The 25,230-nt window shown below is 50.9% G+C and overlaps 10 protein-coding genes across 10 annotated transcripts; 5 read left to right on the top strand and 5 right to left on the bottom strand.

The window, feature by feature from the left end:
* Positions 1-380: 380 nt before the first annotated feature.
* On the top strand, positions 381-4,724 carry N7458_008832 (Mtc5p; the record flags this gene model as incomplete). Its single annotated transcript, XM_056912214.1, has 2 exons — positions 381-3,599; positions 3,660-4,724. The coding sequence occupies 2 exons, from the start codon at positions 381-383 to the stop codon at positions 4,722-4,724; spliced, it is 4,284 nt and encodes a 1,427-aa protein (XP_056761063.1).
* A 787-nt stretch (positions 4,725-5,511) lies between these two features.
* Positions 5,512-6,340, bottom strand: N7458_008831 (peroxiredoxin family protein; the record flags this gene model as incomplete). The annotated part of the gene is made up of 4 exons (XM_056912213.1): positions 6,279-6,340; positions 6,026-6,138; positions 5,777-5,940; positions 5,512-5,691 (listed from the first exon to the last, which is right to left on the bottom strand). Exons 1-4 carry the CDS (start codon positions 6,323-6,325, stop codon positions 5,512-5,514), a joined length of 504 nt encoding a protein of 167 aa, XP_056761062.1. The 5' UTR covers positions 6,326-6,340.
* Positions 6,341-8,007: 1,667 nt separating this feature from the next.
* On the top strand, positions 8,008-9,253 carry N7458_008830 (proline dehydrogenase family protein; the record flags this gene model as incomplete). Its single annotated transcript, XM_056912212.1, has 2 exons — positions 8,008-8,378; positions 8,437-9,253. 2 exons carry the CDS (start codon positions 8,008-8,010, stop codon positions 9,251-9,253), a joined length of 1,188 nt encoding a protein of 395 aa, XP_056761061.1.
* Positions 9,254-9,965: 712 nt separating this feature from the next.
* On the bottom strand, positions 9,966-11,909 carry N7458_008829 (Aldehyde/histidinol dehydrogenase; the record flags this gene model as incomplete). The annotated part of the gene is made up of 4 exons (XM_056912211.1): positions 9,966-10,138; positions 10,209-11,158; positions 11,235-11,707; positions 11,766-11,909. 4 exons carry the CDS (start codon positions 11,907-11,909, stop codon positions 9,966-9,968), a joined length of 1,740 nt encoding a protein of 579 aa, XP_056761060.1.
* Positions 11,910-12,370: 461 nt separating this feature from the next.
* Positions 12,371-13,303, top strand: N7458_008828 (uncharacterized protein; the record flags this gene model as incomplete). Its single annotated transcript, XM_056912210.1, has 2 exons — positions 12,371-12,498; positions 12,556-13,303. The coding sequence occupies 2 exons, from the start codon at positions 12,371-12,373 to the stop codon at positions 13,301-13,303; spliced, it is 876 nt and encodes a 291-aa protein (XP_056761059.1).
* Positions 13,304-13,392: 89 nt separating this feature from the next.
* Positions 13,393-14,348, bottom strand: N7458_008827 (pyrroline-5-carboxylate reductase family protein; the record flags this gene model as incomplete). Its single annotated transcript, XM_056912209.1, has 2 exons — positions 13,393-14,252; positions 14,306-14,348. The coding sequence occupies 2 exons, from the start codon at positions 14,346-14,348 to the stop codon at positions 13,393-13,395; spliced, it is 903 nt and encodes a 300-aa protein (XP_056761058.1).
* Positions 14,349-14,750: 402 nt separating this feature from the next.
* Positions 14,751-16,136, top strand: N7458_008826 (NAD(P)/FAD-dependent oxidoreductase; the record flags this gene model as incomplete). Its single annotated transcript, XM_056912208.1, has 2 exons — positions 14,751-14,960; positions 15,036-16,136. The coding sequence occupies 2 exons, from the start codon at positions 14,751-14,753 to the stop codon at positions 16,134-16,136; spliced, it is 1,311 nt and encodes a 436-aa protein (XP_056761057.1).
* Positions 16,137-17,207: 1,071 nt separating this feature from the next.
* N7458_008825 (Zn(II)2Cys6 transcription factor) lies at positions 17,208-19,722 on the bottom strand (the record flags this gene model as incomplete). Its single annotated transcript, XM_056912207.1, has 8 exons — positions 17,208-17,683; positions 17,754-18,113; positions 18,172-18,445; positions 18,507-19,045; positions 19,099-19,227; positions 19,266-19,417; positions 19,482-19,586; positions 19,679-19,722. The coding sequence occupies 8 exons, from the start codon at positions 19,720-19,722 to the stop codon at positions 17,208-17,210; spliced, it is 2,079 nt and encodes a 692-aa protein (XP_056761056.1).
* Positions 19,723-21,075: 1,353 nt separating this feature from the next.
* Positions 21,076-22,219, top strand: N7458_008824 (uncharacterized protein; the record flags this gene model as incomplete). The annotated part of the gene is made up of 3 exons (XM_056912206.1): positions 21,076-21,512; positions 21,576-22,115; positions 22,174-22,219. 3 exons carry the CDS (start codon positions 21,076-21,078, stop codon positions 22,217-22,219), a joined length of 1,023 nt encoding a protein of 340 aa, XP_056761055.1.
* A 478-nt stretch (positions 22,220-22,697) lies between these two features.
* N7458_008823 (uncharacterized protein) lies at positions 22,698-23,458 on the bottom strand (the record flags this gene model as incomplete). The annotated part of the gene is made up of 2 exons (XM_056912205.1): positions 22,698-23,091; positions 23,379-23,458. 2 exons carry the CDS (start codon positions 23,456-23,458, stop codon positions 22,698-22,700), a joined length of 474 nt encoding a protein of 157 aa, XP_056761054.1.
* Positions 23,459-25,230: the final 1,772 nt, after the last annotated feature.

Here is a 25,230-nt window from a genome sequence, read left to right as displayed (position 1 = left end):
CCAACTGGAGAGTAAAGCGATTGAAGCGCGACCTGTCAACAAAAAGCCGCAACGAAGCCGTCGAGGGGCACTGCATGGCGGGGTTCTGTCGACTGCCGTACCGTCAGGTGAATGCACCGCCACATTTACCTGCGTTGTTGCCGAATTGAGGTAGATACGCCACTCCACTAGCCACAGATGTTTCTCTCCGCGTTATCGCAGCTCCTCCCTCGGGCACGCGAGAGATTGGACATTAGTGCATTCGAACAAACCATTCGGGGGCGTTCACAAAATGTCAAAGCAAACTTCACATTGATCTTTTCCAAACCCTCGTAGTGACTTGATCCCGCGGTCATTGGGAAGGCCTGGATTGGCCGAGAGGGCCGGTCGCAGCAGTCAAGATGTCCAGCTCCATGGGGCCCCGGCCGCTCACGTCGGCCTTCGAGAGCCCGACCTTTGATGAGGATAGCTCATTCCATGTGGAGCAGCCGGTAGGATCTATGTCCATATCTCCATGTGGGCGCGATGTGGTCCTGGCGTCCAAGGAGGGTCTCCATGTCATCGACCTGGACTCGCCGTACTCCCCACCGCGGTATCTCCCTCACCATACGCCGTGGGAGGTCGCCGACGTACAGTGGTCGCCGTTTGCATCACGCGACTACTGGGTCGTGAGTACTTCCAACCAGAAAGCGCTGGTGTGGAATTTGGCCATGAAGACATGGCAGAACTCCATCGAGTATGTGCTGCACGCTCACTCGCGAGCAATTACCGATATCAATTGGTCGGCCTTTCATCCGGATATCTTGGCCACCTGTGCAGTTGATAGTTTTGTGCATTGCTGGGACCTGCGCACACCCTCGCGGCCCGCCATCTCGTTTTCGGACTGGTTCACCAGTGCCACCCAGGTCAAATGGAATCGACAAGATCCTCACGTTATCGCAAGTTCACACGATCGATATCTCCGGATTTGGGATGATCGTATGGGTGCCTATCCGATCAAGTCCATTGAAGCCCATGACACCAAGATCTATGGCGTGGACTGGAACCGAGTTAGGCGCGGCGCGCTAGCGACATGCTCGTTGGACAAGACTATCAAATTCTGGGATTATACGACCGACACTGAGGTGCCGGAGAAGTTAATCCGCACACCTTTCCCGGTGTGGCGAGCTCGAAACACGCCCTTTGGATGGGGTGTGCTTGCCATGCCACAGAGAGGCAACAGCGACCTCCACCTCTACAGTCGGCGAGCTGGCGAGGGTAGCAACCCTGAAGATGATTTGCCTCTGGTTCACAGTTTCCCTGGACACAAAGGCCAGGTGAAGGAGTTCCTGTGGAGGCCCCGAGGAGGTGTGGTAGATGGCATCGACAACCGGGAGTTCCAACTCGTGACATGGGGAACCGATCGCGAGCTGCGACTTCACCGAGTCGATCCCGAGATTCTTGAGCGTGTCGGGTATGAGAAAGGGAAATCCTATATTTCAACTCGAAACGTGACGCGCTTGGGTGCGGTCTACCGAAGTTTCAGGGATGTCAATTCGGATTTAGACGTGGAGGAACTCGATGCCGCTTCTTCAGTTGGCCCACATCATGCGGTGACTAGCCAGTATCCTGGAAGCCCCGGCATGAATGCCATTTCAGTGCCCCACGCTCGTGCCTGGACGCGGACTAGCAATGTCGATACCCGTATGGGGATGCAGCCGCGTTCGAATCTCCGAGCTGATACCAATCCGATTGCTTGGATGCGTGGCGTGAAGATCTCGGGTTGGGACGTTGAGACCCTGGGAGATGAGATCAGTCATGTGGGCGAAAAGTTCACCAAGGTTGCATTTGAATCGGTTGATGTGCGACAAAGGAAAATTTCTATTTCACTCAACGGTCCCTGGGGCGCGGAGGGTGCATCCTTGTTCCTCAAAGTTGATATCAAGTTCCCTGTTAGCTACCCTAAGACAGCGATTCCCACATTTAATTTTCAGAAGACAGCTGCCGTCACCGACGAGCTGTCTCAGAAACTCACAGCGGAACTGCGAACTATCGCCGAGACCTACAAGTCGAGGACACGAGGCTGTTTAGAAGGCGCAGTGCGCTATCTGCTGGGGGAGAGTAGCCTCGAGGAGAGTATCGCGTGGATTCTTGGCGAGACTGGTGACAACGTCAAATCACCCCTCAACGGCGAATTGGAGGGTGAGTCCAGCGACGAAGACGAAGTTGGCATGACGCAAAGCCAGGAACTAGGAATGAGTTCGGAGCTACTTCGACCAGTGAACGCCAACGTGATGGTGCCTGTTGCGAAGGGGTGCGGTGCCTTATGGGCAAACGACGGCCGTCTCATTTGTTTCTTCCCGCCGAAAAAGGACAAGTCAACAGAGCTGTTTGACAACATCGGATTCAAAGAGATGAGTCGATTGTCCCGGACAGACAAGGTCTTTGAAGGCTTCGGCCGCCTGCAGACGAGCTCCCCTGGCCCGCGCATGAACGGCACACTCACGAGCACGGATGACGGCGCGTCTGATTACTCCGATGACTCGTACTCTGAGACCTCCAGTTCATCCGGCTCCTCTGATATTCTCTCAGGGCTACCAGCCCGCTTTCAAGCACCTCAAACCTGGCGCAGTGCCGGTAGTATCGGTATCTACAGACCACGGTCGACGGATAACTCTCAACGATCTATTGCTGGAGGTGCCACCGCAAAAGTCCCTGATGCGCCTCGCAACGTGGTATCTATTCATGATTTGAGCGATATGCTGCCAGTCAAGCGGGAACTTGCTAGCAAATATCGCATCTGTGGTAAAGGAGCGGACGTGTGTGCTCACAATGCTGCTGTTGCTCTGGACGCGGGATGCTACGAGTTGGCTCAGATTTGGGGTCTCATCAAGTTGATTCTTCAAGTTCGAAGGAAGCCGGTTTCTAATCTCGAATCAAAGATGGGAATCCGACGAGACGCACAGGGTATCGGCAGCATGGGTCGCAGCCAGGTTACTCCGAAAGGTGGGTTTTACAAAGATCTCGCGAGTAGTGTTATTCGATGGGGAGACCATCCTATGGGAAGACACTGGCTTGTACCTGCTTTGTTTGAACACTTCGAGCGTATTGGCGATGTGCAGATGGTAGCAATGCTTTCTTGCGTGTTGCTGGAAGCGAACCACGAGGGCCGGTCAGAGGAACAATCGGAACCTCGCCTCGAGGAACGGGCGTTCTCCTTGGAGTTCTCATCGGTTGCGTCAACAGTGCAGAACAACAAATCGCAAGCTGCTACTCCTGCTTCCTCTCTCCCGCGGGAGACCCAATCTGTGCTTCCTCACACCTCTGCTCGCTCGTCGAGTGAGATCTGGCGCCTTGAATCTACTCCCCCTTACTCTACTGGCACTACGCCTCCGCTGGGTTCTTCTCGCCCACGAGGTATTGCTGCCGATCGCAAGGCTTTGAGCCACAATGTCTCAATAGCAGCATCGCCGGATCAACAATCACAGCCTCGAAGTGGATCTGGATTTGGGTCTGTGCTTGCATCGTCATTATCTCGTTCCTTCACATTTGGGCCTTCATCGGCATCGCCTCCCGTGAGCCACCTTAGTAAGAAGAAGCCAAGCCCGGGACAGAGCCCGGGCGTGGCATCCGGTCCGGTGGTATGTATAGCTATCCCTGTTCTAGATGGCCTTACTGCTGCGGTTCTCTGACTTTTATAGGCCCAATCTGATACCGAAAGTGACCGTCCCCCTCAACCAGCTAAACCAGCAGCTCGATTCAAGGTCACTCTGAAGAATCAAAGTGCGTTTGATGGCGATGATGCCGCACCTGATTCCCTGCTCGACCGTGATAAGGAATGGCTATACCAGTCTTACCGCGCTGCATACGCCGATCTGCTATCCATATGGGGACTTCCTGTCCAACAAAGTGAGGTCATGAAGATCGGAGCGGTAGTTTATGCTTCGGAAGATGATATGCATACCAGTCAATACTGGAGTAACCGCAGTTCCAAGACGACGTCGACCCTTCCAGAGGTGACACAGAAAGGTCCCACGTCAGGCCTTGACGGTCTTGATTTCCAGCGTCACTGCGTCAACTGTGGCCATGCTCAGCAACTGTCCATATTTGCTCCACCGCCAGCCCCCGAGACACCGTCTAAACGCGCCCGTCGGGGCCAAACCCCATCATCTCGATGCTCTAACTGCAAACCCCGCCAATCTCTCCCTACTCGACTCCCCTGCGTTGTATGCGGTGAAGTTGTCGACGGGATGCTGGTGCCGTGTCTTGGCTGTGGCCACGTGAGCTGTTTCTCCTGCCATCGTCGCTGGTTCCTCCAAACAAGCTCAAGCGATCAATTCGATAGTCCGTTCTATCCGCCAGAGGATACCAATGTGCTACCGACATGTCCAACCGGCTGCGGTTGCAACTGCTCCGAGTACGTTACAGCCGACGTACCCATGCCCGTATGGGAGACTCCCATGTCGCCAGGTACCAAGCCAGAAACCGCTGGTCTCCCCCACCGGAACGCGTCACACGAGAAACGACATCGCCGACGACAGTCTGAACCACCTTCCAGTCGTGACTCGAGCGGTCGCAACACTCCTACCTCGAAGGCTGGGGTTGGTCAGCTTCAGGATGATCTAGATTTGTGGCAGACATCTTCGCCGTTTGCCTCTCTGGCACGGGGTATGGGCGGGGGGTTGAGTCAGGGCCTACGGACGAAGGATGATCGGAAGAAGAATCGGACGGTTGCCATTGCCACGCCTAAGGGTAAGGGTAAATGATCCTATCAGGCTTGAAATGGGATTGGCAATGATGATGTGGTGTTGGGTTTTTTGTTTCTGGTCTTTCGTTTCACGATGATATCCACCTTGGTTCTTTGTTAATGTATTTCTATCAAGCTCTATACCATTCAGGCATCCATACGCGCATATACTGGGCGTGGTTTTTACTTCCATGAATTGAATTGACTATTTCACCACGGCCCATTCTCGACATCCAAAGTTACAATGTTTGAGACAAAAAACTAGTAAATTAACCTCCTAGATGGGTGTATTCGAATCAGAGGTCCGGCATGTCTAGACCCGGCAGTGCCGATCCCCCACTACGTGCCGAAGTCCACATCGGAGCAGAGGAGGCAAAGGACTAATGTACAGAGAAGTTAGTGCGAGTTAAGCACTGGCCTCCGCGTGGACGGGGATGACAGTGGGGGCACCAATCATAGAGAAGAAGTTCCTGACACTAGTCCAACAACCAATTCATTTAGTTTACTTTGTTTTGTACAAATCGACCGTGTAAATCTAGACAGGGACCAAGCCTTAGCGATACTCGCTTTTACGATAGGCACTACCAAATTACGCAAGGAGATAAGTATTGTCATAGCTTCATTATGATATTTGTCTATGGTCTGGCATGGCCGACAAGAGCAAAAAAGAACGCAGGGTAATGATATCTAAAAACTGCAACTCAGCAGCCGGGGGAAATCAAAACCCAGTAATCAGATGCGCCGGTCTAAACCCATATCTATATTTGCGGAGAGAACGCGGGGACATGCGACACGCGACGAAATGCTTACAGCTGCTTGTAAACGTGGTCGGCCGAGGTAACCTCCAGAACGTTCTTGGCGGCCTCCTTGGCAGCGTAGGTGACCTTGCCGTGGTCGAGGACGATGGCGTAGCGGTAGGTGCGGCCCTCGTCGTCGGCCCAGCCGATGCTCTTGGAGAATCTGGCCTCGGGGTCGGAGAGGAAGAGCTGTAGGAAGGGGGTTTGTGTTAGTCAATTTTGACACGAAAAGGGAGAGGTTGGGATTTTGAATTAATTGAGAGAGAAAACGTACAATGTCATCACCGGTGACACCGTTGGCCTTGCCCCAGGCGCTCATGACGTAGGCATCGTTGTAGGCCAGGACGGCGACGACATCAACACCCTTGGCGCGAAGCTCGGGGAGCTTCTGGATGTACTCGGGGACGTGGTTGGCAGAGCAGACGGGGGTGAAGGCACCTATAGAGATGTGGCGGTCAGCAGGCGAGAACCTTGGTGGAAGGAAATGCAGGATGCAAAAATTTTGGGAGAAGCGGTGACGAACCGGGCAGAGCGAAGAGGATGACCTTCTTGTCGGCCCACTCCTTGGAGGCGTGGTAGTTGATGGGGATACCGCAGGAGGTGATCTCGCTGGAACCCTCGGCCCAGGGGATGTAGCTATTAAGAGGACTTGGATTAGTATCGCGTAGTTTGTGATGTTCGGAGGGTTTGGAGGAGGAGTGGCGGGATTTGAGGTGGAAGTGTAGCACGATGGCGGGATTTGAAAAAGAAAAAAAAAAGAAGATGGGAGCACATACGAGAAGGTCACGTCCTGGGGGAAGCTGTCACCGGCCTTGAGAGACATGATTGCGATTGTTGGAATGGAGAGTCGTGTGGTGGTGTTGGTGGACGAGGGGAAAAAGAAAGAGAGTGAGATGGGGGGGGGAAAAGAAACAAATTCCAGATTAGAGATAACGGAATTTCCCAGCTTCCAGGGGCAAGGGCGGGTTTAATATTCCGGGCAGACTACGGAGGAGCGGCGAGGGGATTACACATATCGGCCCATCGGGATCGCTCCCAATGACGAATGGGAGTGGGACTATGGGACTATCAAGTATAACTCATTGGGCCTTGTCCATGAGGTGATCCAAAGCAGAAAGATACCGAACCGCATGGATTAGCAAAATCGACCGCCGAGAACCTACGGTGGCCGCTGACTAAGGCTATCGGGCGCTAGTGACCCAAGTCTCAACATGAAGTGGCTTAGGGTTTTGGGTTTGGTACTGGATTTGGGGTTTGGTACTGGATTTGGGGCTTTTTCCTGGTTCCTCCAATCTTCGTGAGAGTCCAGGATGACCGAGAATAAGGCCAACATTGGTGCCTTAATGCCTTTGTGCCTTACTGGGTGTCAGCTCTGATCATGTGATCCGCGGATAGCGCTTGCCTGTTTTGGAAACGCTCAGCTAGACACCTTCATGCCTCACGATTCAGGCTGTCAGGCACCCAGCGGAAGTATATTCCCGCATATCACGGTCGACTCGACATTATTCTTTCTGTCCTTGTTGGGGATCACTCTGAGTCTGGGGAGATTATGGGGAGATTGAAACTTGCCCCAAGCATCTATGTACCCCCTCATTATTCAGGCAACTTTTGGGGGCTTATCTGCCACTTCACTGTAAGACCATCTGGACTGGAGTCCTGTGTGAGGTGCCACATCAATGGAAAACCAACAACTATGCACAATCCTATGCAACCTGCTTGATTGCTTGGAACCCGCCCTATGCTCTTCCCCGTTAAGGTCAAAGATCCCACAATCCATACGATCAACTGTCCTCGTGACTCTTGACCACTATCAACCCCTCCATCGGTAGCATGGCCGAGTCCTCCTAACCGCGGACGGGATGCCCCACGTACGGCCACCCTCCCGGCCATCTCTCTCCTTCCTGGGTATCCCATTAGCAAACCAGCTTCTTATCAAACCCGACCAGCTGATCGGGCACTATTACACGGGAAACTCGGATAGGCGCACGCGCACCATGGTATACCCCTCTCATTCTTGGAACTCAAACCCCTCGCGGTCTCGTCTGATTCCTCCAGCCAGCCTGTCGGGGAGGCGCCCGAGGATGTCCATCCAGATAACGAGATCCAGTCGATACCGCGGGGAAGACGAATGGCGGGGTTGTATCGATAAATAAACTGGTTCATCTGGACCGGAGTACACGGCCATATTCAGAGTCAGACTCCCAAGGTATTGAACCTGCCAACTGCCTGGCTTATACTATGGCTCTTTCTTTCACTGGAAAGTCGGCTCCTCGTGTGGGAGAGAGACTCGTTGCAAGATGGAGTGTACCCCCAGAACATAGGTCAACAGGACTGAAGCAGCAACGGAGGTTTATATCCACGCTGGAGATTACCCAAAAACAGACTGCGTCAGCAGCTCCATCTCTTCCTCCTTTGTCTGTCCTGCCCACCCGTGTCCTTCTCCGGTCCCTACTGGTGTCGACTATCTCGTCCAAGTCATGGCTGTTGTACCCTTCACTATGGGTGATGTCTATTCTCTCCAAGCCGAACCGAGGGCTCTTGCTCAACGTGGACCGCAACCCTATCCTCCATGGGATCTTGAAGAAGACCTTTTACGAGCAATTCTGTGCGGGCGAGAATGCAGCCGAGACGAAAGCGACTATCAAGGAATTAAAGGATATGGGATTCCGCGGTGTGATCATGACATATGCCAAAGAGACTGTGTTTGATCATCGCACCAAGACTCAACAGGGACTGGGGGTTGCCGCTTTGGAGGCTGAAAAGAATGGAGACCAATTGGATCCTCGTCTGGTCCACTGTGCCAATATTGAAGCATGGAGGAAGGGAACTCTGGAGACGGTGGAGCAGCTTGAAGATGGAGACTACCTGGCTGTCAAGTATGTTTGTCCATCTCGGATCTCATTGTCTTGCCCGTCACTAACACCCAATTCACAGATTGACCGGGGCTGGTCCTACGGTCACCGAGGCCTTTTCCAAAGGCGATCTCCCCCCAACACAAATGATTAACGCCATGGACGAAGTGTGCCAAAGATGCAAAGAGCGCAACGTGCGGATCCTCGTCGACGCCGAGTCCCAGCATTTCCAATGGGGTATCCTCCGCCTTACCCTCGACCTCATGCGCAAGTATAACCGCGACGGATACGCCGTGGTCTACAACACCTACCAAGCCTACCTGAAGAGTACAACCGAGACACTGGCCAAGCACCTCGCTGCCGCCCAACAAGAAGGATTCACCTTGGGCCTCAAACTCGTGCGGGGCGCGTACATGGCCTCTGACGAACGAGCCCTTATCCACGATACCAAAGCCGACACCGACAACGCATACAACACTATTGCCCAGGGCGCTCTGAAGCGAGCCATCGGTGACTTTGGAACAACCACCGCCTTCCCCTCCGTCAACCTCTTCCTAGCCAGCCATAACCGCGAGAGCGTCATGGCCGCCCACAATCTTCACAAACAACGCACGCAAGCTGGACTACCCACCGTGCCCGTCGGCTTCGCACAACTGCACGGAATGTCTGACGAAGTGAGCTTCTCGCTTCTCGCCCTGAAGGGTAGCGATGGGTCGCCCGAGGTGTACAAGTGCTCTACCTGGGGCGCGATGGGAGAGTGTTTGGCTTATTTGCTGCGGCGGGCGATTGAGAATCGGGATGCGGTTCTGCGGACGAGTGATGAGTATAATGCGCTCAAGGCAGAGTTTAAGCGTAGATTGAAGGGGGTTTCTCGTTTGCTACGCAGAAATAAGCGTTGATGAATGATATCTAAGAAATGAACCTCTTATCTTTGAAGTACTTTTGCTCTTTTCGTAACTAAGATTTCCCATGTAAGACTGTATCTATTTGGATTTAGTGAACATGTCAGGATTTCGCCGATCTGCCTCCTAATCGAAACTAGTTCGAACACAAGATTTAGACTTATCGTTCAGATTGCTCTACGGGAGCCCTGCCGAGTGGCGGCTACGGGAAACAGGGTTCGATAGCCGCATCTGGACATCGGCGGATTTGGCCACTAAAAGTGGTTCGAGAAAACGCAGGGCAGCAGTCTGTCATGTTGAGATATGATAAGGACGGGAGATGGTACGGCATGAGATTACTTGAAGCCCAAGCCGAATGTACCTCTCATTCACAAGCGCCATCTATGCATGCAGGTGCGTTTCAAAATGGAAGTCTTATCGACAGTCCCACTACACGCTTTAGATCTTCTACCAGGCTTGCCTCAGTCAAAAATATCTATCGTGATCTTTCTATTGTGAGGCCATACTGTACAAAGATAGTAGACTCTTTCTTTTGGCAATTTCCAGTCTGACTTCTATGGGATCAATCTCCCTCTTTACACAGCTCAGAAATCTTATGATGGATCATGATAAATTCAAGCAAAAGCTTTTTGAAGCATATATTCAGGTCTAGTAAAATCTTAAATCATACAGCCAAAATCAACCAAACTGCCGCTATCATGCAATCAATCTAATGGTTACTGGGATACCTGTACCCCGTCTGGGGGAAGAACTCCTCCTTAATCAAGCGAGGGCTTGTGAAGCGGCGAAGAACGTCGGAGCTACCAGCCTTGTCGTTGGTGCCACTGGCGCGGGCACCGCCGAAGGATTGCTGGCCGATCAGGGCGGCGGTAGTCTTGCAGTCTGGAAAGAGAGATGTTAGATATGGGTTTCCGGGGCTGGAGGTGGAGTGAATCACTGGAAGAAGACTTACTGATGTAGAAGTTACCGGCAGAGTAGCGGAGAGCATCCTCGGCCTCGCGAATAGCCCGGCGGTCTGAAGCGAAGACGGCACCGGTGAGGGCGAAACCGCCACCGTTCTCGTCAACCTTCTTCAGGGTTGAGGACCACTCGGCGTCGGGGTAGACGTAAACCGCCAACACGGGACCGAAGATCTCCTCGTTGAAGAGTTGGTGGTCGGGCGAGTCGACCTGGTAGACGGTTGGGTGAACGTAGAAACCAACCGAATCGTCGTAGGTTCCACCAGCGACGAGCTTGATGGATGGGTCCTTGTTGCTCTTGTCAATGATAGACTTGATCTTGTCGAAGGACTTGCGGTGAATGACGGGGCCCATGAAGGCTTCCAAATCCTTGTCCGGGTTTCCGATGGTGATGTCCTTGACACCAGCCTTCAACTGGGTGAGGAATTCCTCTGCCTTGGACTCGGGGAGGTACAGACGCGAAGTAGCAGAGCACTTCTGACCCTGGTACTCGAAGGAGCCGCGGATAGTGTGGTTGACGGCGCTGCTGATATCGGCGCTAGGGTGCACGAGGTGGAAGTTCTTGCCGCTGGTCTCGGCGACGACGCGAGGGAATTCGCGGTAGGCCTTGTTGGCGACGCCTGTGGCGATCTTGCCGTACAGAGAGCGGAAGACGTCAGAGGAGCCAATGAAGTTTAGACCGGCAAAGTCGTGGTGCTCCAGGGCAGCCTCGGTAATGGTCTCTGGGTCACCGGTGACGAACTGGATTACGTTGGGAGGAAGTCCGGCTTCGAGGAGGATGTTGTAGACCAAGTTGCTGGCGTAGACATTGGAAGGTGACGGCTTCCAGAGCACGACGTTACCCATCAACGCAGGACCAGCGATCAAGTTACCACCGATAGCGGTGAAGTTGAATGGTGAGACGGCGTAGACAAAGCCCTCCAGGGGTCGGTAATCCAGCCGACTATAGGAAAGACAGTTAGTTTGTGCTCTCGGACGTCTATGAGGTGCCAATTATTGGCAGCTTGTTTATTGCTCACCTCCACATGCCGTCGCTACCACGAGTAGGCTGTCTCTCCAAGATCTCCGCAGCATAGTTGCAGTTGAGACGGAAAAAGTCCGCCAGCTCAGCCGCAGCATCAATCTCTCCCTGCCAGATATTCTTGCCTTGGCCAAGCATCGTAGCCGCAATCAAGTCATACCGATACTTGGTAGTCACCAATTCGGCGGCCTTGAGGAAGATGGCAGCTCTGTCCACGAAGGGCGTCTCTTCCCACTCCTTCTTGGCCTTTAGCGCGGCATTGATGGCAGCCGTGGTTTGCTCCTTTGTGGCGAGTGGGTAGTTGGTGAATGTGGTTGCGTGCTCGGCGGGGAGTGGTTGATCCCACGACTTGAGACTCTGTTGGATCTTGCCATCGTAGTAGATGTCGCTGCGGACGGGCAGTTGAGATCGGAGCTTCGAGAGGGCTTCTTCGAGCTTGGTGCGCTCCTCGGAGCCTCTCTTGTATAGTGGCTGAATGGTGTCAATGTTAGACTGAATTTCTCGTCGTCGATAAGACTGTCATTCTTACGTTTGGTTCATTGCGAGGATCAGGGAGGCGGAACGGAGCTGTCGCTTTGCCTCGAAGCTGGATCAAAGGCCGAGCAGGTAGAGTCCGCAAACGAGGCGCAAACGACCGCGCGCTGCGCAGGTTCAAAAGGGATGTGGTAGACATGGCGACAATTTGGACTGTAGTGCAAGCTGTCTAACGTCTGAAGTGTGTACAGATTGGAAATTGTTGTCGACGATGCCAGCTTTATCAAGGCCGGCGATGGCAAGGGCATCGGATACAGGGACCGATGTCTGCCGAGCGATACCCCGCTGTACTCTGTTGTTGGAGCTCTTGAGGTATGACGCTCTGGCCCTGTGGAGCCAGCGAAGCTGTCCAAAGCGAAGGAAGTAAAATAAAAAGAATTGTATGGAAAGTTTCCAACTTCGCCCCATCGGGAGGCCTCCCGATGGCCCTGCCCCGCAGGATGTCGGCACATTGTCAGCGACACGCACGAGACCAAACGAGGAAAGGAACCCAGAAAGAAAAGAATAGATGTCAATCTTGGGGCAGTATGTCAGGAATCTGGCGCGCAACTTTGTTGACTTGAACATCATCACCAAATAATCTATACATCTCCCAATACCATGCAGCGAAGTCCCGTCGAGCGCCAACACCGTTGGAATAGTTCGCTTCCCAGACGATTAGCTGGAGATATAGGTGCAGCAACGATATCAGCAACACTCATCACACCGATAATTACAATCATCGACAGGTCATTCATTATCTCCTTAGGTTTTTCTCCCAAACATCGATACTAATAACCAACCAGAGCCCTCGTCGAAAAGTCCTCATTCAACCAACCCATCATCCGCGGCCTCCGCACTCATACACTTGCTGCCCTCAAGAACCCCGCGCGATTTGTCTTTCAAGTGCCTTTTGGTCTCATTTGGACCTTGTACGCCGCTACCTATGCGGTTGCCAATGGGACCGACACCATCGGCACGGAGCTGAAGGCTCCAGCGACGGGAATGATCACATTCCTGTCAACCACCATCGTCAACGTACCGTTGGGGGTATGGAAAGATATTCGATTTGCCAAAATCTTTGGTACACAAAGAGCCCCCGATAATGTCGAACCTGTGCGAAAGTCGCTCGTCCAGAATCGAGGTATTGCGCGCGCGGCGACGGCCATGTTCCTTGCTCGCGATAGTATTACCATCTTTGGTTCCTTTACGCTCGCTCCAAGGCTAGCCGCTGCAATACCAGATGACTTGACTAGTCATCCGCATGCGAAACCGGTGATTACGCAGTTGACTGTGCCCGTGTTGACTCAGTTGGTCGCGACGCCGCTGCATTTGTTCGCACTTGACTTGTATATCCGGCAGCATCATGTTCCACTGTCAGATCGGCTTGTGCAGTCTCAGCGGCATTTGGGATCGACTACGGTGTTTCGATGTATTCGGATTATTCCTGCTTTTGGCTTTGGATGTTTGGCCAATATGGAATTGAGGTCCATGTTTCATGGGAAATTGGATGTAGGGACGTCAATCGCGGATGTTAGGAAGGAGAGTCTATAGTTAAGAGATATAAGACCATGCAGTAAGCACTTGAGATATTATATGGGCAATATAGAAAGTCCTTTAGTATTTTAGTTCAAACTATGTACTTAATGCCGAGTGTCATTCACATGCTCCGTGGTCTCCATAAGACGAGCTAAAGTCACCGCTTCACGAAGGGCACGTCCAATATGACCACGAACGCCCGCTTCCTCCATCACCATCAATCCACCAATAGTACACCCCTCCGGAGATGTGCCTTGGTCCCTTAGAACAGCCGGGTGCATACCACTCTGGAGCATGGTTGCCGTTCCTTGCATGGACTGGAAGATCATCGTGTGGGCCAGATTCCGCGGCACGCCAACCGCCACGGCCGCATCAATGAGCGCATCGCAAATGACCGCAAAAAAGGCAGGCGTAGATCCTCCTACAGCCGTCGTCGCATTCATAAGTCGTGGTTCGATCTGCACGGCACGCCCGATGCGCTCGAAAATCTCGGTCGTGATCTTCAAGTACGACTCTGGTGGGGAGGGTTCAGAGACTTCGATTGCGGTCAAGGATTGCGAAACCTGCGCTGCTATATTTGGGAGCGTACGTATCACCCATGCCCGGCCGGCCTGATTGGCATTGGTGGTCTCGCTTCCGTAGATGGTTTCTTCGATCTTTTGTCTGGTCCAGCCAGCAGCGATGCTGATGAGGAGTTTGTCCTCCAACGCCTGTGGCAGGCCTGGCTGCTTCAGTACGCTCTCAATGTCCGCAGGGTCCACGCCCAAGATGATCACATCGGAATCGCGCACGGCTTGAGTATTGTTGCCGCGAGAGATGGACAGTCGGTTCCGGTGTTGGGGGTATTTTCCTGCCAGCTTCTTCTCCGAGGCTTCACTGCGGACGCAGGCGATGAATCGACTGAACAAGGGATCACTTTCTGACGTGGTGATTAGACTGTTCAAGATGGCCGAGCCCAGATTTCCTATACCCAACTGATTAGTCGTGAGGATGCGAGCTGCTACGCTCTTCACTCACCACAGCCCAGCAGGCACAGAGTTTCCATCTTTGTTGCTGTCATTATGATCAGATGACACCGACTCTCTCAAGCTCTTCTCTGTACAAGACTCAATGCCTGAAGAGATAACACAGTGACACCAGTAAAAAATATCCGTGCAACTGTCAAGCTCCCCCTCACGATAGGACGATCGTCGGGAGGGTGCCCGAGTGCAAGTGGAGCCTGTCGCCTCCCCGCGATTTCTCCTCCTCCAAACCCACTCGGCTGGCCATCCCGGCTGATAACGATGGGCCCAGATCAGCCACTCGTGCGACTCGTCGCAAAAGATGCCGGTCCTGGGAAACAAGATGCGTGACTGCGGGGTATATAGCATCAATCACAAGTCATAAATATCATCGGGCGGCAACGGGACATTGCAGATACTACGCACACCGCCAGGCGACATTCTAAACTCGGGTCGACATCATGGGCGTTTCCAAGTCGGACGCTATTCTCATTGTGGGAGGTGGTGCTTTTGGTCTATCTACGGCCTACCATCTCGCGCAGAAAGGATACACAAATGTTTGTGTATTCGAGAGAGATGATCATATCCCTCCGCGCTACTCGGCGGCCAATGATCTGAATAAGATTGTTCGCGCTGAATACGAGGATCCGTTCTATACCGACTTGACGATTGTATGTATACCCGATTGTGTTTGCACGCTAAGTAAAACCTGGCAAAGGATCCTAATCAATGTTGGCTTCGTTTAGAAAGCAATTGCCGCATGGAAGACTCCCCTGTTCGCCCCTCATTTCCACCAGACCGGCTTCCTCCACTGTGTATCTGGAGATGCACCTCAAAAAGCGATCGATACACTGGACAGATTCCGCGCTTCAGCTGAGCGCAATGCACTGATCAAACCCCATGTCTCGCCTCTAGACGGTGAAGAAGACATTCGTCAGACCTGCTGGCAGCTGGACGGGCCGCTTCCAGGTTGGAAGGGGTACTTCAATCGCTTCGATGGATATGCCCATTCCGGTAACGCCCTGGCTGGGATCTACCGCGCCGCGCAGGCTGCCGGAGTACGATTCTTCCTCGGCGAGCAAGGCACCGTGGACGAGATTGTCTACGTCAGCACCGTGAGTGGACGCAAGTGCGCCGGTATCCGAACAAAGAATGGCCGATTCCACTCGTCGGCTCTCGTCATTGTTGCTGCTGGCGCGAACGCGGGTCGTGTGGTTCCTCAGATTGGACAGCAGGTTGTTGCGAAGTCATGGTCCGTTGCTCATGTCCAACTGACCGACGATGAGACCTCGGGTCTCCGTGGAATCCCAGTGACTTACGCCCGCGATTTGGGATTCTTCTTCGAACCAGACCCCAAGACCAACTTGTTGAAGTTGTGCCCGATGGGTGGTGGATATATCAATACCGATCCCAAGACGGGTGTGTCACATTCCCCAAAGTCGCTGAGCGAAAGTGCCTTCGTCCCGGAGGAGGACGAGAAGCAGATGAGGAAACTTCTGGCTCACACCCTTCCATATCTGGCCGACCGACCTCTCGTCAAGAAATCGCTTTGCTGGTTCGCCGACACGAACGACTCCGATTTCATCATTGATTACGTGCCGAACCTGGAATCCTCTCTAATGCTTTTGTCGGGTGATTCGGGCCACCTGTTCAAGATGTTCCCCATCGCGGGTTCCTGGGTGACGGATCTTCTGGAAGCACCCGACAATAAGCAGGCCCTGGCACGCTGGCGGTGGAAGCAACCTGATCCCAAGGTTGGAAAGGATTGGGGAGGTGATGTAAGCTGGCGTCTTGGAGAATCCAAGGAGTTATCTGCAATCATGCCTCCTAAGGCCTCGAAGTTGTAAATAGATCGTCATAATAGTAATTACCTCAAACCATTGAATAGAATTTGCATTTCTTCTTTTCGAGGTCAAGATGACCTAAATATAGATCCTTGTTACTTTGTTTTGTATTAACTTCAGTCAAAGACTCACGTGAACATCTCTTCCTATTGAACAAAGAATCCAGTTAAACGAGTAACGGGAAAACGCTAAATTCTTTCATTGAAGAATAGGGCGTCGTCACTTAGCTTTGTCCATTGTCTCTCTGACATCAGGCTTTTGCCCTCGAGTTCTTTGTCTAGTGTTATGGATCAGGCGACAACATATGATAATCTGCTTTGTAGTCCACATGCAAGCAGTCATACAAAGCTCTTCTTCTGTAATATAAGATAAGACTACGCTCTCTAGGAAGATATTCACAATGACCACCTAAAACCAGAACCAGCAACTCCCCAACCGCAGAAGTCCCCTTCGAACCCTTGAACAATACCGAAAACAAGCTGACATTACAGCGTTCTTCTGATATAACTGACCGTAAAATTCACATCCAAGGTAAATCCTCAACCACTACAACTAAATCAAAGATAAAACTAATCAATCCCCAGATGTGTCTCCTAGCGATCTTGGATCATTCCAACCAATTCGGCTGCGGTCACATCTTCGTGGCCGGCGTCCAGAAATGCGCCGAAGCCATCCGTCGGCATAATCAGCAGCCTTGTATAATCGTAGAAGAGACCCGGTTGAAGCCTTTCTCGATGACTTGGCACAAATACGTCAAATACTTTGATCCGCGAAATTGTACGGTCGCGGGTCCTTGTCAGGCGTGCAAGGATGATGGGTGGCCGAATTTCTTTTAAATAGGGCGTGTGCGAAGGTACTCGATAGTATGTGTGATTCGCACAGTTTTGCATTGCAGTTGTTTGGATCATATTGGAAACTACTGCTTCTTAGCGCATGTTCACAGTGGGTGGAGGGATTCACACTGACCGGCGATATACTACGAATGCTAGCATGTGAAATGATCCGAGGTTATTCGTACAATCAAGAAGGTTTCAATTCAGATATCATCATTCATTAATCAGCGTAATATCATATCTACCAAATACTATGTTCGATCATCGCGTTAGACATCCACTCCGTATCAATCCCCTCAATACTATCCGCCACAGCCATAATCTGCGCGGCCGTCCACCCGCTCGTAAAAGCGTTATCATCTCCCATCCCAACGCCAGGATCAGACAACAAATCATGGCTGATAATATGCGAAGAAGGTGGGAACGAGTTTGCCAAATCCCCATGTGACTGGTTGAGGACATTGTTCGGGTAGGATACCGGTGCTGAGAGACGCCTGGGCTGGTCTTCAGGGAAACAGCTTAGCAGCTCATCTAAGAGCTGCAGCTCGGAGCGCCGAAACTTGGCAATCAGGTTTCCGTTTTCGATGATGTCTTCGAAGATTGTGTATGCTTTATCAACCCAGAGTGGATAGTTCCAGCGGATGTCGATGGCGGGTCCGATGAGGAGGACTACGGTTGAGACGAAGATGGAATCAAGGTCAAAGGAGAGGAATGTTTCTGGGGAAATGGTTAGCTGATCAAGTCTCTAGAATTTGTCAAAGTCAATAGCAAGTAGCGCAGAACTTACCAAGTAAGCCTTCCGATTGAAGGCTACGCAGAATACTGATGATCTGCTGAGAAGATTCCATACACATTTGGATCAAGTTTCGAACGTTGCGAGAAGTGTTCAAGGCATCCGTGTAATGTTGTGGTGATTCAAAGCGGATCTTCAAGAAGCAGAAAAGAAGTGGTCGGGTTGCAAGCACGATGCACTGGTGGTATAGTAGGTGAAGGTATGCGGATGTTCTGGAGACTCCATTTGTCGATCGCTCCGCCTGTAATGGGAAACTATCTTGCAGTTCATCGGCTAGACGGGCAACGCTTGCCAAGGCAGTCTTAGTTCGAAGCAGGAAATTCCGGTTCAAACGGCCGTCAATCGCATAGACAGCTGTTGATGATAGTTAGTTTGATCACTGGGTGGCTTTGGTATACTTGTAAAAACTGACTACTATTGATTTCGGCAATGATTCGGGACATTTTGATTTGCATGCCGATCCCAGCAGTCTTCTGCCCGGCGCCTGGAAATGTGGGCAGAAGAGCATTCACATGATCGTCATTCAGAGACTGAGGTAACCCCATGAGTGAAGTCATTTCACGATCCATGATGTATACGGTCCACCAGATCTTGCGACACCTTTGCACAAAGCTTTCTCCGAGGTACTCGATCGGCATTTGAGTATGAAGACCTTCGGCCATAGCCATTCTCATGGCTTGTCCAATCTATTGACAATGACTTTTAGCAAGCTGGTAAGTGGTATCACTAAATAGATCAATGACTTACGTAGTTATGAGCGGAAGAACGATAGTCCAATGCTTGCAGGTACAACGCCACGCAGCACAAGATCTCTGTCGACTCGATGGGCTCTTGGTGAAGGACGCTAACATCGGGAAGTAATTGAAGTGCTTTTACAAAGTATTCTGCGCCAGCTGGTTTACTGCCCTGCGATTTATGCTGAACGAAGCCTTTGCCAAAGGCCAGGATCAAAAGGAAGTGGATATACCACAGCCCTGCCGTAGCATTCGGCTGGGGTCCCGAGTAAAACTCGTGCAAATTGCTCATAAAGTCATTTTCATCGAAGAGATGGTAGAGCTGTCCGCAGCGAAACTTGACGACATTTATCAGGTAGAGTGCGTGGTCGAAGGTGGGGACGGCAGGAATCTCTGGATCATGAGGCCTGCGCAAGCCGTCCCAGCCGAGGTCATAGGTTGTACCATCAAATAGCAAAGCTCCTGTTGGGAGAGCTTCTTGATAGATGTGTTCATGCGTTAGGCTGAGGACTCGGCGGGTAAAGGACCAGTTGGAGGAGGTTCCTAGGTAAACTAGCAAGCGCCGTTAGATTGACCCAGGTTGCCGCGGCGAGGTACCAACGTACATGTTCTTCCATTCTCTGCGGACATGAATGCGGGAGGTCCAGTGGAGAGAGGATTCGTTAGTCCCGATGCAGGATCCTCCAGCTCATGGTGGAGGTCTTCGTGGTCGTTGGGTGAAGACTTGGCAATATCTGATTCATCGTTTTGGTCTTTGGGATCTGCAACGTACCATCAACATTAGCAGGACAAGCGATCTCAAGGAGCCAGGGTATGAAACTAACGGGGGATCTATCCTCTGCATACTCCGGACTTAGAGGACTAGGATTCACACGGTCGCTTCGTTGGAAAGAGGCAATCTTCTGCAGCAATTCATCGATATACCTGCACCGGGTTTGGTTGGTCACAGTGCTCTCGGTCTCTTTGAGCTAGATCATCAGGCACATACCCTCTGGTGACTAGAATCTTCTGATCACGATCATCAAAGATGCAGGTAAGCTTGCGCTTATTGCAGCCATCGCAAGGTTGGGATCCAGAACACTTGATCTTCTGCCTGCGACATCGAGTGCAGCTATGGACCGATCCAAGTCATGTTAGCATTTCCAATCATGCGTCAATATCCCCAATGACAAGATAGCAACATACGCATTCAAAGATCGTTTCGCAACTCGCGGACCGGTCCCCGCCATAATTCGCGATTGATTGTAAAGGCCGGATGTGATGCCGTTGAAGCCGGGAACGCGGAATTATCAATTTGAGTGAAAATGCGGGGGAATCTGGCCGGTGGAGCCGCCCGGTTTTGTCTTTGGGTCCTCGAGGTTTAATGAGAGAACGGAAGGGGGGCGAATAATCGTAGGCTTCCTATAAGATAAGGAAACTATTGCCACCGGTGAGTATGCAGTTCAGTCGGGGTACATCAATTGACTGACATTCTAGAAGTTAGTGAAAATATAATTTATGTTTGAAAGAGCATGTACTTGTTTGCTCTGAGTTAGTAGAATGATCCTTGTGCTTTCGTGCGATCTATTGCGCTCAGCCAGAACAAAGGAAGACTTGCATATACAGGCACAATCTTCTTTCAAACAGCTAATTAGAGTGTCCTAATGCTATCTCGATGATACTGTTAATTCTAGTATCTTATCATACAGATATTACTACTCCGTACATTCCGTTGCGCGTTTCGGAGATAGTCCGTCCACAGAGTCAGATTCAAGCATAAGGTCTACCATCAGTGGTTGGATAAGGGCCCCCTCTCTCCATAGGCAGCGGATTCGAACCCCAGATCTTCGATAGCGCGTGGGTGATCACACGGCAAGCTGTTCATGGCGCATCCCCATCGGCCCTACGGGAGGGATGCCGGTCCTTCCACACGGACCTCTCTACTGATAAGCCTCTCCGCCGGCTGCCCTTCCGATGCCCCTCACTTGTCAGAGGGATGTTATATGGCTAGCCATTTCCCAGAATCCATTAATTGATACTTATAGATATCTAGGGTCAGATATCAACCTAAGTGAATGATGATGAGATAAGCATATTTGAGAGGAACACTTGTATATTGCATGATGCCAAGAGATCTCAAAAAAGTGCAACACTTAAATGCGGGTTCCAGTCCTGTTGGGGCCTGTTGGGGCCTGTTGGGGCCTGAAGTATCAGGCTCCCAAGCCGTCCCTATTTGTATGTCCTCCTTATTTTCCCAAGCACTTTCTCGTGTCGCTTTGTGAGACATTCAATATATCTTGATCCTGCCATGCTGGCTCCTATATAAATCACCAAGAACTGCATGCTATTTTTAACGGGCTATGTTGTCCGCCTGAATAATGGCTTGCCTTTTTCTTGCACGGATCAACTGTCGGGAAACTAAACGGGTATAGCTCCTGGGTGAATCCGACAATAAGAGGTAACGATTTATTGGGGTCAGCATTTGCCATGGATCCAACAATATAGGGGCTCATGGACATTTAAATAGTGTTAAATGATTGCTCTGAAAGCCGGCAGGTTTCTTTGACTATCTCGTCTTCCTTCTACCCATCTAGCACTTCACCATGCCTCCTCCCCAGCGAGTCCTCGGCAGAGATGGCCCGGAGGTCTCGGCCATCGGTCTGGGTTTTGGGAGTATCGCCGGATCCTATGGACCAGCTGGCACTCTTGAAGAGAAAGTGGCCCGTCTAGAACACGCACATGCCACAGGACTCCATTTCTGGGATATGGCTGATATCTACGGCGACAGCGAGGACGTCGTCGGAGAGTGGATCAAGCGATGTGGCAAGCGCGATGATATCTTCTTGTGTACCAAGTTTGGCCTCCTACGTCAAGGTGAAGGACCATTCACGTTTCGGTCTGATCCCGAGTACATCAAGACTGCTTGTGAAAGGAGCCTCCAGAGACTTGGAGTAGACACTATTGACCTTTACTACTGCCATCGGGTGGATGGTGTCACACCTATTGAGAAGACCATACGAGCTATGGTGGAATTGAAGAAGTAAGGTTTGGCATTCTCAGACTGACCGTGGCTTGACCATGTCTGACCCTCTATACTTTGAAGCCAAGGCAAAATTCGGTATTTAGGCCTGTCAGGGGTCTCGACGGCTACGCTGGGTCGGGCACATGCTGTCCACCCTATCACGGCCCTTCAGATGGAATACAGCCTCTTTAGACTCGAGATCGAATCTTCCACCTCGGATATTCTGAGAACCTGCCGTGAGCTAGGTGTATCTATCGTGGCCTATAGCCCTATTGGACGAGGTATTCTGTCGGGTCAATTTCAATCCCACGAAGACATTCCCGCTGGTGACTTGCGTCGCATATTACCCAAGTACTCGGAGGAAAACTTCCCCCAGATTCGAAAGTTGGTACGAGGCCTGCAGGATGTGGCCAACTCTCATGACTGTACTCCCGCACAGGTTGCTCTTGCGTGGCTGTTGGCGCAGGGGCCGGATATTGTTCCCATCCCTGGTACGAAGTCGACTGCTAGGATGGATGAAAATGCGGCCTCGGCGCTTCTTCAATTGAGCGAACAAGAAGTGCGAGAGATTCGGAGCCTGGTGGAGCGAATTGATATCAAGGGTACTCAGTACCATGCCACGTAAGTTTGTCCTTTATGAGGTTGTGGACTACGGGTTGTTGACTAGTCGTGCCTATAGTATGATGGCCACACTCTGCACAGACGCTCCACCGCTGGAGGTGTAGAGCGCGGCAAATGAAAAGAATGGCATCATCTGTTCGACAAGGTCTGCTTTCTGGGGACATCTCATTCAATATTAAGGGCGACTCGGCTTAGAGTGTCTTTCGCGCTCTCGCAGCACACGCCTCTTTAAGGACATGCGAAAAATGAGAATTACACATCTGCGTCTGTTGATGATATTGTGCAGCAGAACTTTTGGTTAAAATGCCAAGAGGAGACGACTCTTTGAACATTCTTCGTACTTATAGTCTTACAGTATTAACGTGTTGCCCGGTAGAATGGAAGTACCTACCTAGACATGACGGGACCTCGGGGACTTGCTGGCGCCCGTACTCTACAATATATCTGGACTGGGTGGCTGGCAACCTTGTCTCAGGATGCTACTGTAACGGTGGAATTGACATCTATTGGAAAAATAAAAAATAGGATCAGAATTGGAGACATATCTCGACTAACTAAATCCTCAATAATCAGTTTAACTCTTCACCAATGTTCTTGACCGATCGCGACCTCATCTACATCCACCCCGTCAACAAACCAGCGCCCCTCGCCATTCCCGTCCGGGCCGAGAAGCAGATCATTCCCACTCATCATACGCTTGCACATCTTCCCCGTCTCACGATCAAAAGTCCAATCCTCCAGACCATAGCATCTCTTCCATCGCATCCCATCATCCGCATCTTGATACTCATACCAGAATTGAACCGCGATCCGATCGTCCCGGAAAGCGAACAGCTCCTTGCGCAGTCGATAGTTGCGTTCGCGCTTCCATTTGGCTGTCAGAAATTCGACAATGGCGTCTGTGCCCGAGAAGAAGAAGGTACGGTTACGCCAGATGCAAGTTGGCGTGTAGGATTGCGCGACTCGCTGGGGATCTCTTTTGCATGGTTAGTTGGAGTGCGTGTTTGAGCGGGAAATATGCTACGTCATCTCCATGTGACTTCAAGGGCCTTTATGAATTGAGATCCACGAAGGAAAAGATGATCATGAGCGAGTAGGAACCCGAATTGCGTGCTTGCATGTGTGCAGGATCTCGCACGGACAAACATTGGAGATGAGAAGAATGCAAGGGATGAGTCCCTCGACGCCCTTCCTGCAGCCACATGGGTTCTTTCTCTGGCTTCTGGTAGAGATTCAGGTGAGGGAAATGTAATCACAACTCACTGCGTGTTCCACATGTTCTGAGCGGCCTTGACCTTTTTCTTGGCCGTCTCTTCGTTGAAAGGAGGTTTGATATCGGCCATGGCTAGGGTGCTAACTATTGCTTGTAGTGTTATGAGGGTAAGATAAGGAGAGGCAGAGTCCAGATGGTTATCGGGAGGGTATGGAAGCTGGCCCGAAATGACAAAAGTACTTCGTACAGCCAGCCTTGTGCGTTAAGTCCGATCTAGATGCATAGTGATCTCATGAAGTAGCCGTTTGACTTGCAGTTGCTTGATTGTACGATGTAATTCAATCGTAATGATGATGTAGATCGCATGACTATGATGCGTCTGTTCATGCCTGATTATCCGATTGGATAATGATGATATGATAGCATAAAGCTTATAGAGATTCAGAACATCGTTCTGGCCTTGGTATAGGCCTTATGAATCTAGCTTGATATGCAGCCTAACGGCTTAGGCGTCTTTGCCTATCGGCATCTTGCCCTATATCTCACAATATCAAAGGCACTACCTAGTTCAGGTTGCGGTTTGACTAGTCTGTCCAATGTCAATACAAACTCCGCGCCTCCCTATCCACTATTACGAATCCACAGACTAATTCATTCCAGTATGCCTGTTCGGGACTTGCCACAGAACTAAATAAGTAATCCCTGGTCTTTTTCGGGCGCAAAGGCCGGACGCTAAAGGAACACTGGCGAATTCGGCACATTTAGCGCGCCCGCCTTTTAGATCCCGAATCTCTTTTGGCCTTAACGTCAATTATGTGTTCTCGTGAGCTTGAAAAATATTTAATAACATAGGCTGATGTTGGTATTTCTTTTCCTTTTCAAAGTAATCAGAAAATGGTGGGTTCCAATAGCCTGGCGGCTACTATGGAGAAAGAATTCAGAGTAAAGAGCAGAAGGCGATATGTGAGTAGAAACTTCTTTTTAGGATATGTTACCGTTGGTAGATAATTTAATGTTCAAATCGTCTTTGACGGGCGACTCAAATGAGATCCATTTTAAAACGCCTTCACCAGTCAAACTCGGTAATCCTGCCGAAATCTTGAGAACTCGAAAACCTACTGAGTCTCAATGCGAAGCTTCACCACTTGGACAATAAGGACATCTAGAGAATACTCAATATACCCTATTTGTGGATTAATTGTGACATTTTATCTGTTCTTTATACTCGAACAATCGCGGGGAGTATGGCATTCACTGTTGATTTCCACTTTCCGCAGATCTGTTTTGCTTGAACTTGGCCGCTGGGTCAAAGTCGGGACTTAGATGCTGGTTTACTTGACGTACATGTGATATCTGCTAATTTGCAACTAGTAAATGTTAAATTATTTATTTTGGTTCAGAGTTGTCTCCGATTGTTTTGCATGATCGACTGATTCATATGGTGATATCAAGTTAAGGCAGTGTATGATCTATCGATTTGAACAAGATACCAATTGATTGGTCTGAATGCATAGTATCTTACGCATTAATTGATCTAGATAAACCAATGACTGCGTACTTTTTGCTTCGTTTCTACGCATATCACTGTTTCAATCCAGAAAGGTTTACCTCCCATCTCAATCCGAGTCAAGCCCAAACGGATGTGCATGACATCGCAGGTCCAATATGAAAGGATGGTTCACAGAACTATATCGGAAGAAATGCCTCGACTTCGATCTCCAGGTGCAATTGTGGCAAAATAAGCCCGGCAACCTGCACTCCTGTCGAGGCGGGACGTGTGGTCTTTAGGTATTTGGCCACCGCGAAGCCAACTCCTTCATGCAGCCCTTCTGTAGGAATCTCGTAAGTGTTGATCTAGATCATTTCATTAGCCATGATTGGTATTCCAAAGTATAAAAGGGA

The sequence above is a fragment of the Penicillium daleae genome (genome assembly GCF_028827525.1).
Source record: "Penicillium daleae strain IBT 16125 chromosome Unknown utg000008l_segment0_segment0, whole genome shotgun sequence".
Lineage (NCBI taxonomy): Eukaryota > Fungi > Ascomycota > Eurotiomycetes > Eurotiales > Aspergillaceae > Penicillium > Penicillium daleae.
This window is presented reverse-complemented; position numbering and strand designations above follow the sequence as displayed.